This window comes from Capra hircus, chromosome 4, assembly GCF_001704415.2.
Source record: "Capra hircus breed San Clemente chromosome 4, ASM170441v1, whole genome shotgun sequence".
NCBI lineage: Eukaryota > Metazoa > Chordata > Mammalia > Artiodactyla > Bovidae > Capra > Capra hircus.
Window position 1 is genome coordinate 75,539,193 of NC_030811.1, and position 20,029 is coordinate 75,559,221.

Consider the following 20,029-nt stretch of genomic DNA (forward strand, 5'->3'; position numbering starts at 1 on the left):
CATAGCATCAGACTCTAAGCCACTTATATCATGTCAAGTTTCCCTGGATATGACTCACAGATATAGGAACTGAAAAAAAAAAAGGTTATCTACCCCAGCCCTGGTGGCTCAGACAGTAAAGTGTCTGTCTGCAATGCAGTAGACCCGGGTTCAGGCCCTGGGTTGGGAAGATCCCCTGGAGAAGGAAATGGCAGCCCACTCCAGTATTCTTGCCTGGAAAATCCCATGGACCGCAGAGCCTGGTAGGCTACTGTCCATGGGGTTGCAAAGAGTTGGACCCAACTAAATGACTTCACTTCACTTCACTTCACCCCACGCTCTACCCAACATACAGCAATGAGATATATAAACATAATAATAATATATATAACAACATAATAAACACTGCCCACTCAGGAAAATGAAAAGAATGGGAAGCACATAGCAACAAGATAGCTGTTACTAGGGTTCCCTTCTCTACGAGCAATGTCCAGGATAAGAAAGTTTGACAGTTCTCCTCCTGGTGAGTAGTTCCCTAATCTTTGTTCTTCTCAGCTGTTTGTTCTACTCTATAGGCTTCATCCTCTGAGACATTCTTTCCTTTTCCATAAGGACATATCTGCCTCTGGAGCTAAATAGCCCTTTCATCCTGCTTATTGCCCATCTCAAACTGGGCCTTGTGACAGTGTAGCCCTTCTAATCCTCACCCCCACCACTGCCCTTCTCTCCCCATGTTTTTCTGAAACTGTTCACTTCAGTTACTTAGTCATGTCTGACTCTTTGCAACACCATGGACTGCAGCACGCCAGGCCTCCCTGTCTGTCACCAACTCCTGGAGTTTACTCAAACTCATGTCCATTGAGTCAGTGATGCCATCCAACCATCTCATCCTCTGTCATCCCCTTCTCCTCCAGCCTTCAGTCTTTCCCAGCATGAGGGACTTTTCAAATGAGTCAGTTCTTCGCATCAGGTGGCCAAAGTATTGGAGTTTCAGCTTCAACATCAGTCTTTCCAATGAACACTCAGGGCTGATTTCCTTTAGAATGGACTGGTTGGATCTCCTTGCAGTCCAAGGGATTCTCAAGAGTCTACTCCAACACCACATTTCAAAAGCATCAATTTTTTGGTGTTCAGCTTTCTTTATAGTCCAACTCTCATGTCCATACATGACTACTGGAAAAACCATAGCCTTGACTAGACAGACCTTTGTTGGCAAAGTAATGTCTCTGCTTCTTAATATTCTGTCTAGGTTGGTAATAACTTTTATTCCAAGGAGCAAGTGTCTTTTAATTTCATGGCTACTGTCAACATCTGCAGTGATTTTGGAGCCCCCAAAAATCAGGTCTGTCACTGTTTCTACCACTTCCCCATATATTTGCCATGATCTTAGTTTTCTGAATGTTGAGCTTTAAGCCAACCTTTTCACTCTCCTCTTTCACCTTCATCAAGAGGCTCTTTAGTTCTTCTTCACTTTCTGCCATAAGGGTGGTCTCATCTGCATATCTGAGGTTATTGACATTTTTCCCAGCAATCTTGATTCCAGCTTGTGCTTCGTCCAGCCTGGCCTTTCGTGTGATGTACTCTGCATATAACTTAAATAAGCAGGGTGACAATATACAGCCTTGACATACTCCCTTCCCCAATTTGGAACCAGTCTGTTGTTCCATGTCCAGTTCTAACTGTTACTTCCTGACCTGCATACAGGTTTCTCAGGAGGCAGGTCAGGTGGTCTGGTATTCCCATTTCTTTAAGAATTTTCTATAGTTTGTCATGATCCACACAGTCAAAGGCTTTGGCATAGTCAATAAAGCAGAAATAAATGTTTTTCTGGAACTCTCTTGCTTTTTTGATAATCCAACGGATGTTGGCAATTTGATCTCTGGTTCCTCTGCCTTTTGTAAATCCAGTTTGAACATCTGGAAGTTCATGGTTCATGTATTGCTGAAGCCTGGCTTGGAGAATTTTGAGCATTACTTTACTAGTGTGTGAGATGAGTGCAATTGTGTGGTAGTTTGAGCATTCTTTGGCATTGCCTTTCTTTGGGATTGGAATGAAAACTGACCTTTTCTGGTTTTCTGAAACTGTGGCCCAACCTTATTTCTTCCAGATAGACAAGTGCAACATGTCATGAAGCTGGGGAGCATAACGGGGTAAATATTTGCTGCAGTGACTAGAATACTAGAATATTGGAAGATATCGCTTTAAAAGTAGTCCATAGAATTAGGAGCCAAAAAACATAATACTGGTGTGATACCCCAAAGCCAGATAATATAGAGTTGAATCTGAAACTGCAGTTTGTTTGATGCTGAGTAGAATCACCTAGTTAGTAAAACCACATCTGAGAAATAAGAAAAGACTCCCCTTATTATCACAAACTGAGCCAATATTTTGAGGCTTCCAATTTATCAATATTTTCTTAGACTTCAGCTTTTGGAAGACAAAATCTTGTTCATTAGGATCTGGCTTTCTGGTTTGTTTGGATACTATCCAACTTGCTTGGGATGGCATTTGTGATGGAGAGCTCTCTACTACAGAATAGTAAATATGTTACTGCTTCAACGCAAGCAAATGAGCTGTTGTTTCTTCTGCAGTATGTTAAACTCAGATATCTCCAAATGCAGTGTTGGAAAGCTGAGAATTGTAAGTGAAAATTGTTAAAATTTGGAACTATTTTTGCCACAAAGCAATATGCTTATAATAGTTACTAGAACATTGTTCTTTTACAAATAATTGGAAGCTGATTTTCTCAAAGGAACAGTTTGTGCTCATGTTAATTCTCTTGGTTCTTGCCTACAGAGGAGGGACATTGGTGGTGGTAAATATGTGCTGGTACCTCCCTGCTGACTCTCATCCCCAACCATACAGCCACTCAGCCTGCTCTTGGCTCTCTATGCTGAATGCAGAAAATCAGCATCTCTAGGAAGGGCTAGAAATTCAGCTGCTTAATATTCTGCCCAATGTCTCCTCTACCACCACACATCACAAGACAAGCCGATGCACAGGTGCTTACCTTCCTGGTTTAAGTGGCAGATCCAACAACCTTCTGAAGTGTGGAAGGCTGAAGGACAGGGGTAGAAACTGGTTCTCCAGGTTGCTCAGACATCCTCTGAACAAAGATGACAATTGGAGTAAAGAGAGAGTGTGTTATCTTCTACTACCTTATCTGGAACATGCAGGATATAGGGGAATTTTGCTTTCTGAGGGGCAGAAATTATAGATCCATGTTTCTCTGGGTTCTATTATAGAAACTTAAAAAGAAAAGGCAAGTGTGACTTTAATTTAAAAAGACTTCTACCAGGGAATTGAAGTGTTTCTTTTTTATTATAGATGTACAGCCTATCTTTTGGAAGGGGTACGGAGGCCTTACCATTTTATTACAAACAATTGGCAAAAGATGCTTTTCACCAATTCCATTTATTTCCTTTGAAAGGAAAAATATCTTCACAGGCTAAATAATATTATAACTCCATTGGGAAGAATTTTCCTAACGCTTTACAACTGTACTTTCTTTTTTCTTTTTATTTTTTGGTTTTCCTTTGTTTTGCTAATCTTCAATTCTGTTCTCTTTTGCCTTATAAAATAAGACCAATACATTTTGAACTAACTTCAAAGGAAATAAAAGATACATTCACCTTCCTTTTGACACATTGAAAAATGTGTTAAGACTTGCATTAACAGAAATTAATCACTGAAAAACTTTTTAAACCTAGTAAACAACATTGTTGGCTACATTTGTAAATTTGCCAAATGTAGATAATTTAAAATAATGAAGAAAAAAGCCAGAGTTATGATTTAGTGTTGCCAAATTACCATAGTTATTTGAAGAGCCAGAAAGAAATGTACTCTGATACTGCTATATTATTTTCATAATAATAGAGGAGAAAAGGAACCATCTTGATCTACAATTATCTTTGATAATCTTCATTAATCTTTAAGATTCTTTACTCTTCTTTACTTAGAGACTGAATTCACTCTAAAGTCTATAAATAATGGCAGCATAATTAATTGGTATTTAGATAGTCTAATCTTTCGTCCCTCTTTAATGTTAGTAGAACTGAGAAGGAAGAGATGTTTTCTTATTATGAAGTTATAGATGTAGGTGGGTTTCCATGTATTTGAAAGGAAACAAGGTGTGTTGAAAGGATTGGAAATATTAGAAAGCAACAGGGACAAGTTTTAGTTTGGCAGCCTCAAAACTTATGGGGGAAATAGGACTGGGCAGTAGCCCGGCCACTGGTGTTCCAGGGATTGAAGCACTGGGACCAGGTCCCTCTTTTGTTTGTTGGCAGTTACCAGCGTTTTCTGGCAGCCCAGGTGGTTGCTAAGTGTGTAGAATAAGCATCTTGAAGACTTCAAGATGAGAAGTGAAGCAGGCAAGGAAGGCAACAGGTGAGAACAGAGCAGGCAGTACAAACTTGATTCTTTCCTACCAGAATCATGCAAATGGCAGAGCCATAGTCCCCTTATTTGTCCTAACAAAGTACATCCTATTTGATGGTTTCAAAGATTCCCAAATATCCTCTTAAAATATGCAAGAAAAAAAAAGCTATGTTTCTGGCCATCAGAATCTTCTTATCTGAAATCCTCCTGATATTTAAACATTTATGATGAAGAAAATATCAAGAAATTTTGAGAAAGATTTGAGAGAGACACTTTTGAAGGTTAAGTGTCCAATCAAGTGAACATGGCTTCCAAATAAATATATATCTCTTGAGTTTTTCTGAACTGTTCTGTATTTCAGTGCTTTGGTATGAGATATTGGTACAAGAAACACATGTGCTGTTTTTCCCAACAGTAAGACCAGATTCCGATGGATCCAGGAGAGCAGCTCCCAGAAGAACGTGCCTCCTTTTGGTTTGGATGGTGTATACATATCAGAGCCTTGTCCCAGTTACTGCAGTGGCCATGGGGACTGCGTTTCAGGGGTGTGTTTCTGTGATCTGGGGTACACCGGTAAGGCTACAGACAAGTCTGATGATTTGCTTGTAAAATATTCATCTCTGAGTACTATATTTCATGATACTTCTTCCAAGGAAATATATTCTTAAGTATTTATTCTTAAGTCCCCAAATTATAGAAATTTGTAACCTAGGCAAATGAGGTGCTGAGATATTTTGTAGTTTTGAGCTACCTAAGAAGGAAAAGCATGATAACACTTATTTCATCCCTTAAGTATATTCATTTCCTAATAATAGTGATAATAATTAACATTACTTGAGTCCCTACTTCATGCTAAGCGCTACAGTAGGTGTTTTTTATTTTACCTCATTTAATTCATGCAACAAATAACCCTGTAACAGTACTGTCGTTGTCCTTGTTTACACTTGAGGAAACAGACACAAAGACACGCAGTAACTGTCCCAAGGTCACACAGCTAAGAGTTGCTAGAGCTCAGCTTTAATCCCTGGCAGCCAAACTCTTAAGCATTAGGCTTCCTGTGCTCTTTACACTGCTTTTATACAGTGTAATTTTATACATTTAAAGTAAAAGTCAACTTATGAAATGATAAATGCAAGACTGCCAAACAAAAACTTAACGAGAGAAGTATTTTTTGACCACAATCACCCTTAGATGTTGCTACAAGCAAAAGTAAAAAGGAAGCTGAGATTAAAGAGTAAAATGGGAGAAAATATTATAAGCTTCGTAATCTTTTTATAGAATTTCTCCTGGAATTAACTTCAAAGCATCCTTCCCAGCCTTTCAGTGTTCTGCTCTTCATCTGGCACGTGACCAAAGACAAACATGTGTTGTTACAGGCCTTCTGTAGAGAGCGCTGCCACTCGTAGTTTCAGGGTGATAAACTCCCCATACTGATCCTCTAATAAAAGGACAACAAATGAGCAAATTTTGTTTGTGGACGAAATCTTATATCTCAGTTTACACAAACCCTCTGGTTAACGAAAATCATGAGACTACGTGGTTCCCTCTGTGTTTGTGTTTAAACATTTAAAATAATAGAAGCAGAATACTGTTTTGATGATAGTGGTGATGACTGTGTTTCAGGCAGATGCTTGAGGTTTGGATTTTGATGTGATTGCTTTCCCCTAACACCTATGGCAATGTCTCCTTTGACCACACAATAATGTACCTGCTAATGTTTCATGATTTTAACAAAACCTGTCTCCTCTGTATTTCTTTTCTCGGAAGCTGCACAAGGAACCTGTGTGTCTATTGTCCCTAATCACAGTGAGATGTTCGATAGATTTGAGGGGAAGCTCAGCCCGCTGTGGTACAAGATAACCGGAGGCCAGGTTGGAACGGGCTGTGGAACACTTAATGATGGCAAGTCTCTCTACTTCAGTGGCCCTGGAAAAAGGGAAGCGAGGACTGTCCCTCTGGACACCAGGAATATCAGGTAAGTAGTTAACTGGTCGCTTCTCCATGAACATAATATTTACCTTGCTGTATGATCTAACCTACAACACTGTTCTTTTCAGAGTTCACATAGTAATGTTTCTCTACATAGATTCTGATATATAAAAATGAAGCATAACTTTATAATAAAATAGATTCTGTAAAACTTGTACTCTTAATTTGTTAATCAGCATGCAGTCATCACCAAGGCCTGTGTGTCTAATATATGTCAGCTTGGTTTTCTAAAGTTCTCTGTAATTATGAAGATTATTTGATATTAATTTTAATGTATGCCAGGAGAAACATAATTTTTTGCAACTTTGAATTCTGTGTCCAAAAATGTGGTGCCCCATTTATCTAAGTTTATTTGTATTCACTTATTGAAAACTATTCCAGAAATTTAAAATACCTACACTGACACCTACTGGTACAATAAATAAGTGCTTAGTTTTAAGGGCAAATGAAATAGTAGCATACCTAAAATATAACTATGCTTCATTAGTTTTACAGTTGGAAGAAAGGAAGCTAAAGAAATGTTTGAAGCTTTTAGAGCTTCTTCTCACTAAAATCTGGATTCTGTGTCATGTGTTTTCTACCTTCAGTCTCTTTCCTCTTCCTTCTGAGTCCTTCTCACAGAGCTAACCCTATCATGTAGGTTGGTTTATAGAGACTAAGGCATAGATTACATCACACTAATTGAGAGACAGTTGTGAAAAATTAAACCATCTGAGTTTAAATCCATAGTAGAAGTAATTGTCTGGCCCTAAATAAATATAACATTCAAGTTTTTAATGTTAGATTTTTTCCTCCTGAGTTTCCAAGGATAGTATCTCAATTTAAAGGAATTCCATTTCAGTGATTTCATTAAATTGCATCAGACTGTCACAGGAAAATGAAGTTAAATTGTTTCCTTTTGTTTAAATCATTATTCCAAAATAAAATTAATGGTCATATCAATTAACTTTTATGAATGGTTATAGAATTAGCCTAATATATAAGCTATGTAGTTTCGGCTTGTCATGTGCCCTTTGTGTTTAAAAATAACCTAAGAATTACAGGAGTTTTACTTTTTACTGTGTCAAAATACAGAAGGCTAGATGTCTTCTGAATTCATGTTTTTAAGTAAACTGAGGTGTTTTGGGTTTTTTCCCCCAGACTCGTTCAGTTTTATATACAAATTGGAAGCAAAACTTCAGGGATTACCTGCATCAAACCAAGAGCTAGAAATGAAGGTAAGATGCTATATTTCCCTAAAAACTACGGTTACTACTAGCAGAGTAGTCCTTTCTCCTCCCAAAGTTTGGCTGAAATTTTGTAAACTGATTTGTTGTTCAATTCCTGTCATGTCCGACTCTTCACAACCCCATGGACTGAAGCACACCAGGCTTCCCTGTCCTTCATCATCTCTGAGAGCTTGCTCAAACTCATGTCCATTGAGTCGGTGATGCCATCCAACCATCTCATCCTCTGTCATCCCCTTTTCCTCCTGCCTTCAATCTTCCCCAGCATCAGGGTCTTTCCTAGTGAGTCAGCTCTTTGCATCAGGTGACGAAATATTGGAGCTTCAGCTTCAGCATCAGTCCTTCCAGTGAATATTCAGGGTTGATTTCCTTTCGGATTGACTGGTTGGATCTCCTTGCTGTCCAAGGGACTCTTGAGAGTCTTCTCCAGTACCACAGTTCAAAAGCATCAATTCTTCTGCGCTCAACTTTCTAATTGGTCCAACTCTCACATCCATACATGACTACTGGAAGAACCATAACTTTGATTAGATGGACCTTTGTTAGCAAAGTAATGTGTCTGCTTTTTAATATTCTGTCTAGGTTTGTCATAGCTTTTCTTCCAAGGAGCAAGCATTTTTTCATTTCATGGCTGCAGTCACCGTCTGCAGGGATTTTGGAGCCCAAAAAAATAAAGTCTGTCACTATTTCCATTGTTTCCCCATCCATTTGCTATGAAATGATGGGACCGGATACCATGATCTTTGTTTTCTGAATGTTGAGTTTTAAGCCAACTTTTTCACTCTCCTCTTTCACCTTCATCAAGAGGTTCTTTAGTTCTTCTTTGCTTTCTGCCATAAGGGTGGTGTCATCTGCATATCTGAGGTTATTGACATTTCTCCCAGCAATCTTGATTCCAGCTTATGCATCATCCAGCCTGGCATTTCACATGATATACTCTGCATATAAGTTAAATAAGCAGGGTAACAATATACACTCTTGATGTACTCCTTTCCCAATTTGGAACCAGTCTATTGTTCTATGTCTGATTCTAACTGTTGCTTGTTGACCTACATACAGGTTTCTCAAGAGGCAGCTAACATGGTCTGGTATTCCCATCGCTTGAAGAATTTTCCGCATTTTGTTGTCATATAGTCAAAGGCTTTAGCATAGTCAATGAAGCAGAAGTAGATATTTTTCTGGAATTCTCTTGCTTTTTCGATGATCCAACAGATGCTGGCAATTTGATCTCTGGTTCCTCTGCCTTTTCTAAATCCAGTTTGAATATCTGGAAGTTCTCAGTTCACATACTACTGTTGAACCCTAGCTTGGAGAATTTTGAGCACTACTTTACTAGCATGAGAAATGAGTACAATTGTGGGGTAGTTTGAACGTTCTTTGTAAATGGATACACTACCCTAAATCATTCCTTTTCCTCTCCATCACTAAACGGGTAACTGCAGAGAGCCTTGGTCTCTAAGTTTCCTCATCCAGATCCTTAAGCCTAGAAACATTTGTTTTAGGGAAACCTGTTCTTTTACAGGAATTCCCAGGTGGCACTAATGGTAAAGAACCCGCCTGCCAATGCAGGAGACATAAGAGGTTTTGGTTCGACCCCTGGGTCAGGAAGATCCCCTGGAGGAGGCATGGCAACCCATTCTGGTATTCTTGACTGGAGAATCCCATGAACAGAGGATCCTGGCGGGGTACAGTCCATAGGCTCATAAAGAATCAGACATGACTAAAGCTACATAGCACACACACACTTTCCTTTATAACTTTACACAAGGAGAAAACAAAACTGCAGAGACTTTTACATTCAGCACTGTAGGAGACTAGGAATTTTCTTTGCATAGGGTATTACTGATTGCAGATCATACACTGCTTCCTCCCCATAAACAAATCTTTGATAGAAGGAGCTGCTGCTGCTGCTAAGTCGCTTCAGTCGTGTCCGACTCTGTGTGACCCCATAGATGGCAGCCCACCAGGCTCCCCCATCCCTGGGATTCTCCAGGCAAGAACACTGGAGTGGGTTGCCATTTCCTTCTCCAATGCATGAAAGTGAAAAGTGAAAGGGAAGTCGCTCAGTCATGTCCGATTCTTTGCAACCCCATGGACTGCAGCCTACCAGGCTCCTCCATCCATGGGATTTTCCAGGCAAGAGTACTGGAGTGGGGTGCCATCGCCTTCTCCGGGTAGAAGGAGCAGTTGTTGGTAATAATAAATATTAATTTTTACTGAGCAATTATATATGCAAGGCACTGTTCCAGGTGTTCTATCTGTTAATGCACTTAATCCTCATCATACCCCTTTGCCATAGGTACTATAATTTATCCTATTTTACAGATGTAGATGTTGGGGCACAGGGAGGACAAATAACTTACTCAAGATCACGCTGTCAGTAAATGGACAAGCAGAGATTCAGACCACTAGAGCCTATTCCTCTCTCCTTCCCCAGATCCCTATTCTCTCAGACATCCACACCGTCTTTTGCCTCCATGATTCAGTGCTGAAAGAAATGCAAAACACTTCAAGTATACATAGTTGGCCTTCAGTTGCTATACAGATATAATAGGATTCCTTAAGGGACCCTACCTGTGAGTTGGTTCCTGGCACAAAATCCATAAGCTTCTCAGATGGATCCTCCTCCAAACTTTGATCTCATGAAAAGCATGTGAAGAATTTTGCAGCTTTCAAGTTTGTTATTGTCTCAGGCATGACTATCTAAAACATATTGGCTTAAACACTACAGTACTCGTTAGTCAGTAGAGCTATTGATAGCTCTGTTCATTAGTTCTAAATGTCCTTGGCCTTATCATCAGTAACTGAAAGCTTCCTTGACTTTTCTAAGTATCTCAGTACAGTCTACTAATTATCCAGATCATCTATTCATTGAATCAGCAGTCTAGAAATTTGTACAAGACTATTTTGTATTTCCTGGTCTCATTGACAAGCGTTTATTAAGAATCTGCTCTAAGCAAGGCACTGTTCTAGGTTTCATGGATACAGTGTCACCAAAAGACAGATGCATCAGTCTTGATGAGTTAGGTTATGCTACAGTGACAGACAACTCTCAGTCTCTGTGGGTTAAAACATAAGATTTGTCCTCTGTGCTGCATTTTCCTCATGGGTCATCTGAGGTTCTCATCCAGCACTCAGGGTAATGAAGCAGCTGCTGGGTAGCTTCTGGCTGTTGCCAGCCATGTGGCGGAAGGAAAGAGCACATATGGTAAAGGGGACAAGAAATGCAAACTGCCATGTAGCAGGATGCAAAGAACCAGTGTGGCAGTAATGAGCACAGCAGACAAAAGCGATACCATTGAGAGAACTTTTATATTGTAGTAAGAGGAGTCAGAACATCAAGAATAAAAGAAATGAGCAGTACGTTAGATTGATGGGCTAGATAGAAATAAATAAGCTGATGAGATGGAAGGTAATCTTATGCTGGGAAAGATGCTGATTTCAACAGAGTGACCTGGGAGTTGACTTACTGAGAAAGTGACATTTAAAATGCAATCTAAAGGGGAAACTGTTAGTTGCTCAGTCGTGTCCGACTCTTTGCAACCCCATGGACTGTAGCCCGCCAGGCTCCTCTTTCCATGGGATTTCCCAGGCCAGAATACTGGAGTGGGTAGTCACTCTCTTCTTTAAGGGTCCTTCCTGACCTGAGGATCGAACCTGGGTCTCCTCCATTGCAGGCAGATTCTTTACTATCTGAGATACCAGGAAAAGGCTTCCCTGGTAGCTCAGCAGTAAAGAAGCTGCCAGCAATGCAGGAGACGCAGGAGACGCAGGAGACTGGTTCCATACCTGGGTTGGGAGGATCCCCTGGAGGAGCAAATGGCAACCCCCTCAGTATTCTTGTCTGGGAAATCCCATGGACAGAGGAACTTGGTGGGCTGCAGTCCAGTTCAGTTCCTATGACGGGCTGCAGTCCATAGGATCGCAAATAGTCAGATACAACTGAGCACACACACTAATGGTGTAAAGAAACCAGAACAGAAAGAGCTTAAGGCAAGTTTTCCAGTCAGAAGAAACAGCAAAGGCCATGAGGTGGAAAAGAGTTGTGGTGTTAGAGGAACAGAAAGAAGGCCAGATGGCCTGGGGCTCGTTAAGGTTTAGGAGTGCTGGGAAGAAGGAGGAGAGGGACAGAGCCAGGTCACTCAGAGCCTTACTGGCCATGGAACAGAGGTGGGACTGGAATCCACTGTATGGAAACAACTGAAGACTTTTAGGTGAAGCAGTGACATAACCTGATTTAAATTTTTATAGAATCACCCTACAGAAACAATATGTAGTTCAAAACAAGAGTATCTCTAGAGCACATTCTCCACCCACATGGAAACAGGAGCTTTGAGGGATGCAAAGGTAGATGGAGTTCTGTCCCAGGATCTTGCTTACTGACTGGAGAGGTGGAGAACCTGAATGTTGTCTTTAAACCTTGTGATAGAATTGCTATTTAAAAGTAGTTAGTGGTTGGAACATGAAGCAACTGTGTGCATGTACAAATGTGCATGACTCTTCTGAAAATTACAAATCCATACCCCTATTTGTATATGAGGGAAAAAAAGAAACTCTAACCAGAGTATAGTGGGAAGCATCCACTTACTGACCTAAAGCTGTCCTCTACTTTAACCTCTGATTATAAATGTTCTTGCCTGCCTTCTGGGACTTTTTCCCTTTAGGAACACAACTTATTCTCAACAATCCTGAGCCATTTTCTTGAACTCACTGCTGCCTGTGTAATTTACATCCCACAGGCATTTCTCAGCCTTTTATTGAAAACTGGTTGTTAAAATGTAAATCTGCCTAAATCCTTGAACAAATCTCTTCCAGTGATAAAAGTAAAGATTTTCTGCATACTCAAGCTGAAGCCTCAATTTGCATATTTGGAATTAAAATCAAAATTAGGCTATTTTCAGTAAGACTGGGAAGAATGAGGATGGAGTTGTCATTTTAAAAGGGGAATGTTTTATGTTCCTTAAATATTTGGTAGTTGAGCTGAAATGGCTTGGTTTATTCCGATGGACAGTGTTTAGATGACACAGCTAAAGAGGGTCAGTTCAGTTCACTCAGTCATGTCCGACTGCGACACCATGGACTGCAGCACACCAGGCTTCCCTGTTCATCACCAACTCCCGGAGTTTGCTCAAACTCATGTCCTTTGAGTCAGTGATGCCATTGAACCATCTCATCCTCTGTCGTCCCCTTCTCTTCCTGCCTTCACTCTTTCCCAGAATCAGAGTATTTTCTGAGTCAGTACTTTGTATCAGGTGGCCAAAGTATTGGAGTTTCAGCTTCAGCATCAGTCCTTCCAATGAATATTCAAGGTTGATTTCCTTTAGTATTGACTGGTTTGGTCTCCTTGCTGTCCAAGGCTTCTCTCTCCCTCTCCTTGCTGTCCAAGGGACTCTCAAGAGTCTTCTCCAACACCACAGTTCAAAAGCATTAATTCATCAGTGCTCAACCTTCTTTATGGTCCACCTCTCACATCCATACATGACTACTGTAAAAACCATAGCTTTGACTAGATGGACCTTCGTTGGCAAACTAATGTGTCTGTTTTTTAATAGGCTGTCTAGGTTTGTCATAGCTTTTCTTCCAAGAAGCAAGTGTTTTTTCATTTCATTGCTACAGTCACCATCTGCAGTGATTTTGGAGCCCAAGAAAAAGAGGCCCAGAGATTGATAAAAAATAGATAGATAGAGATACTGCTGTTTGCCTTTCTTGCATTTCTCCATTCTTTCATACTTACCTGAGAGGCATTCTATTGACCTGAAGAATTGGGGGCCTCCTCTCTGCAGATCTTGCAGTTGCCTGCAGGTGTATGTGACAGTCCTGAAACAGCTAATGTGGAGAAAGGCAGCAGGCAGAAACCTACTGGAGCAGAGACCACTTGAGCCGTAACTGTCATATGCTCATATACATCTGAATCCTTTCAGTTCCGTTCAGTTCAGTAGCTCAGTCGTGTCCGACTCTTTGCGACACCATAGACTGCAGTGTGCCAGGCCTCCCTGTCAATCACCAACTACCAGAATTTACTCAAACTTATGTCCACTGAGTCGATGATACCATCCAACCATCTCATCCTCTTTCATCCCCTTCTCCTCCCACCTTCAATCTTTCCCAGCATGAGGGTCTTTTCAAATGAGTCAGCCCTTCACATCAGATGGCCAAAGTACTGGAGTTTCAGCATCAGTCCTTCCAGTGAATATTCAGGACTGATTTCCTTTAGGATGGACTGGCTGAATCTTCTTGCTGTCCAAGGGACTCTTAAGAGTCTTCTCCAACACCACATTTCAAAAGCATCAATTCTTCTGTGCTCATCTGTCTTTATAGTCCAACTCTCACATCCATACATGACTACTGGAAAATCCATAGCCTTGACTAGATGGGCCTTTGTTGGCAAAGTAATGTCTCTGTTTTTTAATAAGCTGTCTAGGTTGGTCATAGCTTTTCTTCCAAGGAGCAAGTGTCTTTTAATTTCATGGCTACAGTCAACATCTGCAGTGATTTTGGAGCCCCCCAAAATAAAGTCTGTCGCTGTTTCCACTATTTCCCCGTTTATTTGCCATGAAGTATGGGACCAGATGCCATGACAGTATGAGACCAGATGCAATGATCTTTGTTTTCTGAACGTTGAGCTTTAAGCCAACTTTTTCACTCTTCTCTTTCACTTTCATCTAGAGGCTTTTTAGTTCTTCGCTTTCTGCCATAAGGGCGATGTTATCTGCATATCTGAGGTTATTGATATTTCTCCCGGCACTCTTGAGTCCAGCTTGTGCTTCATCCAGTCCAGCATTTCTCATGATATACTCTGCATATAAATTAAATAAGCAGGGTGACAATGTGCAGCCTTGACACACTCCTTTTCCTATTTGGAAGCAGTCTATTATTCCATGTCCAGCTCTAACTGTTGCTCTTGACCTGCATACAGATTTCTCAAAAGGCAGGTCAGGTGGTCTGGTATTCCCATCTCTTCAAGAATTTTCCACAATTTGTTGAGATACACACAGTCAAAGGCTTTAGTGTAGTCAATAAAACAGAAGTAGATATTTTTCTGTAAATCTCTTGCTTTTTCGATGATCCAACAGATGTTGACAATTTGATCTCTGGTTCCTCTGCCTTTTATAAATCCAGCTTGAACATCTGGAAGTTCACGGTTCATGTACTGTTGAAGCCTGGCATTACTTTGTTTAATTTTGAGTATTACTTTGCTAGAGTGTGAGATGAGTGCAATTGCGTGATAGTTTGAGCATTCTTTGGCATTGCCTTTCTTTGGGATTGGAATGAAAACTGACCTTTTCCAGTCCTGTGGCCACTGCTGAGTTTTCCAAATTTGCTGGCATACTGAGTACAGCACCTTCACAGCATCATCTTTTAGGATTTGAAATAGCTCAACTGGAATTCCATCACCTCCACTATCTTTGTTCATAGTGATGCTTCCTAAGGCCCACTTGACTTCGCATTCCAGGATGTCTGGCTCTAGGTGAGTGATCACCCTATCCTGATTATCTGGGTCTTGAAGATCTTTTTCTGTATAGTTCTTCTGTGTATTTTTGCTGTCTCTCCTTAATATCTTCTTCTGTTAGAATCCTTTGGGAGGCTTTAAAATGCAGATTCTGTTTCAATAGGACTGGGGTGGTATGCTGCATAACAAATTATTCCCAACTGAGCGGACTAAGGCAACGTCTGTTATCGTCTAGTTTTTGTGAGTCAGGAATGCAGGTTCTGGCACAGGACCTCTCCTGAGGTTGCACACAAAGTAAAGGCCAGGAGCAGTGCATTCATCTGAAGAACCAACCAGGGCTGCAGGATCTCTTTCTAAGATGCTCACTTATCTGGCTGTTGGCAAGAGACCCGTTTCTTTCAGTGAACTTGTCCACAGGCTCTTTGTGTGTCCTTACAGGGAGAGAGAGAGGGGGGAGAGAGTACAAACGCCTCTTATGGCCTCATCTCAGAAGCCACAGTGTCTCTTCTCCATACTCTGTGTAACAGTAGCAAGTTACTAGGTCTAGCCACTCTGAAAAAGAGGCGAATTAAGCTTCACTTTTTGATGGGAGGAGTGTCAAATAGTTTGTGGAGATGTTTTAAAAACTTCACAGGTGGAACCTGTTCCCAGATGATGCAGGTGCTGATCCTTGGACCAGACTTTGAGCAGAAGGTGCTAAAGGACCACCAGTGAGATTTTAGTCTTGTGATGCCTTATTTTTGATTCCATATCTACTTTCCAAATAGGTCTTCCCAGATAACTATCTAAATTGTTTTATTCATTCTCACTTGTTCTCTCTCATGTTACAAATAACCATATCAAACAAATTAATGTCCACAAGAAAACTATATTTTGAGCAAGCAACAAGGGTTGGAGACTGGAGTTTTGTCAGACACTCCTCACCTTGAGTAGAATAAAGATGAGAAAGAGCCTCCCTTCAATTTTCTTCAGGAACTTTAATATGGTTCTCTCCCTTCTGCAACACATGGGTCTGACTTCCACCCACTAAAGCTCCAGCTGCCCATGTCTACACCTATACACAACATAGTGTCTCCCCACACTATTCTTTGAGCTGTTTTTATTCTCTCATCAAACACGATGATTTCTTCTATTTTAAATATGGTAGCATTAATTCTCTTGAGATTTCTTTGGCATGTTAAACGTTATTATTCCTGACACCACCCCTTGTCAGATGTAGTGACGATAATTCCATGTAATATCAATTAACCTTAAAAGGCATTCTTTTAGTTCTATATTTTATCATATTATTTCTTGAAACAATTTTACTAAACTCTTTGCTATGCAGTACAACACAAGGATTGAGATATTCTGTTTAGTTAATAATGAGGAAACTAAAAAGATATTATATGAACCACGGATTATTTTTCCAGAAAGACTGAGGGAACATGGCATTGTAGCTCAGATGGTAAAGAATCCGTCTACAATGCAGGAGATCCTGGTTCAATCCCTGAATTGGGAAGATCCCCTGGAGCAGGAAATGGCAACCCACTCCAGTATTTTGCCTGGAGAATTCCATGGACAGGGGAGCCTGGCAAGAGGCAGGTTAGAGTCCATGGGGTCACAAAGAATCGGACCCGACTGAGCGACTTTCACTACTACTACTACTACTACTACTAGAAAGATTGAGCTATAATAAAATTAATATAACAAACACAAATTTACTAGACATAATTTATGTGAATATTCAGATAGCGCTTCAGTATCCCCAGTCATAATTTTGAATACACAGTGCCAGTCTTAGGAACAGTTATGGAATAGGCAATTAGATGCCAAGAAAGCCCTCTGCCCTTCCCATCAAATAGAATATATATTTTTTAATTATTTGCTAATGATATATATATTATATGTATATATATATTCTGTTGATTCCTATCATTTCATCATTAGCAGTTTTTTCCTTTGCATTCAACATTACCCTTCCCCTGTGTCCTCTTTTAAAATAAAAAAATGTTTCTGGGGGAGGTAGGAGGAATCACACATGAAGTATCTTAAACTTTCATGTGTATTTCTCTAAATCACACTTCTCTGGTGATAGGCAGAGGGAGATGGGGCAGAAGAGATACGTGAAGGGGAGAAGGTGAAAAGAGAGAGGAAGGTCAGAGTAACATCAGAGCGGAGTGCGTTCTTCTGCTTTGCTGTGTGATAATTTGTCTTTATTCAGTCTTCAGTGACCAAGGTCTGACAGAGTATGAAGTGCCTGTAAAAGTATCCTTCTGCTTAAGAGAATTTCAGATTGACCTGTGCTTCCTATCTGGTGCATCAGCGGCAAAGAGCCCTTCTTGATTTTGTGCTGGGAGATTGAGATATTCCTTCTGAGTATATAATAATGATATGAGACTTTGTACTGTTCAGGACAGAATCTAAAATTCAAATATATAATCTGAAGTGCATTTTTATGTCCCTCTAACCAACCTCCTCATTGCTCATACAAAGCTGAGTGATCTTTAAAAGAGCTTATGTATTTTTCCCCCATTTCCTAGGAGTTGGTGCATCAGGAACTGTCAAGAAATTGATGAGCCTTCAGGTCTACTAATTCATTCCTTGGAAGTTAGACAAATGTGCCCTCATTCTACAAGATGCAATTTGAAGTTTCTAGTCCAGTCTTGCCACTTAAAATAATACTGTTCCTTGCCTTTTTTGCCTCTAGGAAAGCTGTGCAAGTAACTGGATTTATGTCTTTTAACACAGGGCTTGTTGTTCAGTATTCAAATGACAATGGGATACTCTGGCATTTGCTTCGAGAGTTGGACTTTATGTCATTTCTGGAACCACAGATCATTTCCATCGACCTTCCACGAGAGGCAAAGACGCCTGCTACAGCTTTTCGATGGTGGCAGCCCCAACATGGCAAGTTACTGCTCACCCCAACTTTCCTGGTAGCATTTAATCATCCAGTTAAAGCCACTTCATATTGTGTGTTTTTTAATTTGCTGTCAATTTCTAGATAATTTGATTTAAAACCACAATCATAAAGATATTCATATTGCTATATAATGAACCTCCTGTAACTGCTTTTATTCATCTGATTTCAGGGAAGCATTCAGCCCAGTGGGCCTTGGATGATGTCCTTATAGGAATGAATGACAGCTCTCAAACTGGATTTCAGGATAAATTTGATGGCTCTTTAGATCTGCAAGCCAACTGGTATCGAATCCAAGGAGGTCAAGTTGACATTGACTGTCTCTCTATGGATACTGCTCTGATATTCGCTGAAAACATAGGTATACATTTTCACTTGATAAAGGGAGAATATTTAATTAACTAGAGGACTAAATTAACTAAAGCCCAAAAGGAGGTTCTCTAATGCAAAACCATGTGCATAACTTCCTGTGCTGAGGGAGGCAGTTGGAAATAACAAGTTGTTTTGTCTTCTAGTGTGACTTGGTGAACCCAATGACAGTTTTTGCAGGGACTGTCTTTCATGGCATGCATAATATGAGCAACGTTTCTTAAAAGTGAGGCAAAATGTCTGTCTGAGAACATTCCCATGTTTTAGAATCTGCAGAATTAGAATTTGCAGACTCTCTGTTAGCCTGTCTCAAGGTGGTAAGACTTTTCAAGTTAGCAGCCGTCCATATTTCTGAGTCTGTGCTAACTAGATAAAAAAAGTCAGTGTGAGATGAAAAGTCAAAGCACATGTGAGACACTATAGATAAGATATGATTTTTGTTTACTACTGAAAGCATGACAAGCAGAAACACCCAATAAGAAAGAGAGTACAATTATGTGCTACCATTAAACTTTTCCTTTTTCGTAGGAAAACCTCGTTACGCTGAGACCTGGGACTTCCATGTGTCAGCATCAACTTTCTTGCAGTTTGAAATGAGCATGGGCTGTAGCAAGCCCTTCAGCGACTCCCACAGTGTACAGCTCCAGTATTCTCTGAACAATGGCAGGGACTGGCATCTTGTCACTGAAGAATGTGTTCCTCCAACCATTGGCTGTCTGCACTACACAGAAAGTTCAATTTACACCTCCGAGAGATTCCAGAATTGGAAGCGGATCACTGTCTACCTTCCACTCTCCACCATGTGAGAATTGTCATTTGGCTACATGTCAGAACTTCAGGTTTCTGTCACCTAATTGGAAAATAATTGTGATGCCACTTGGAAATTCTATTACTCTTTCATGAGGATTATGCATGGAACATACTGGGGGGAAAAAAAGTTATAGGGGCTTGGGTAATACTTTTTAAATGTGGTTAGGAGTTCCAGGAGATTTATGAGGCTGAACTTTGCTTCTTCAGCAACCTGAAGGCTGCCCAACAGATTCAGGTTTTAAATTGTAAAAATAAACATCTACCCAATAACCAGAGTGATACTTATCCACATGAAGCAGTTGATAAAATCATTAAATGTGGAAGAGTGTCCTTAGTTGTTGTTGGCTTTTCTTTTTTAATCTCCACACCACAATAAGAGTAAAGGTTCATTCTTTTGAAATGCTCATATCATTTTACATCTTTCTTCCCCGCCGCAGGATCTCAGATTACATTCAGCCCTACCTTATATTAGGGCTTATAGCAGGCTCCCACTTCTGTGGTTTAGGTGTTGGATAGTGAAGGATCTTTCTAGGAACTAATGTTACTGTGGTGGGTGAGTTTGTGCCATCCTGGGGCTGCTCTCCCCAGATCCCTACATCTTCCTTCCACTGCCCTGCTCTGAATTGTAGGCAAATTGGCCTCTGCCAGCTGCATTTGCCAGCTGCATATGTTTTCTGGCTTCCTGGTAGGTTTAGCGGGTAACAGATAATGGCAAGAAAGTGGAGGGTGGAAATAAAGTTAAACCAGGGTATTCCTCCCCCCTCCTTCTCTATCTCAAGTACATCTTGGCCAAGTTCAGCAGCTCTAGCTCCACTATGGTGTCCCTCCAGGTGACATGCAGCACCTCCTCCTGTATCTCTCCATCTTTGGACTTGCAGTGGCTTCCTGACTTTCCTAAACTCTTATTTCCTCACTGATGCTGCC

The 20,029-nt window shown here is 40.5% G+C and overlaps 1 protein-coding gene across 3 annotated transcripts in view; it reads left to right on the forward strand.

The window, feature by feature from the left end:
• Positions 1–20,029, forward strand: part of RELN (reelin) — a 544,299-nt gene that overhangs the window by 437,613 nt on the left and 86,657 nt on the right. For all 3 annotated transcript variants that reach the window (XM_005679214.3, XM_013963255.2, XM_018047261.1), the window contains exons 29-34: positions 4,775–4,932; positions 6,127–6,334; positions 7,489–7,565; positions 17,755–17,913; positions 18,099–18,287; positions 18,824–19,097. In XM_005679214.3, the coding sequence (XP_005679271.3) occupies positions 4,775–4,932; positions 6,127–6,334; positions 7,489–7,565; positions 17,755–17,913; positions 18,099–18,287; positions 18,824–19,097 (1,065 nt within the window). The remainder of the gene's footprint in view (positions 1–4,774; positions 4,933–6,126; positions 6,335–7,488; positions 7,566–17,754; positions 17,914–18,098; positions 18,288–18,823; positions 19,098–20,029) is intronic.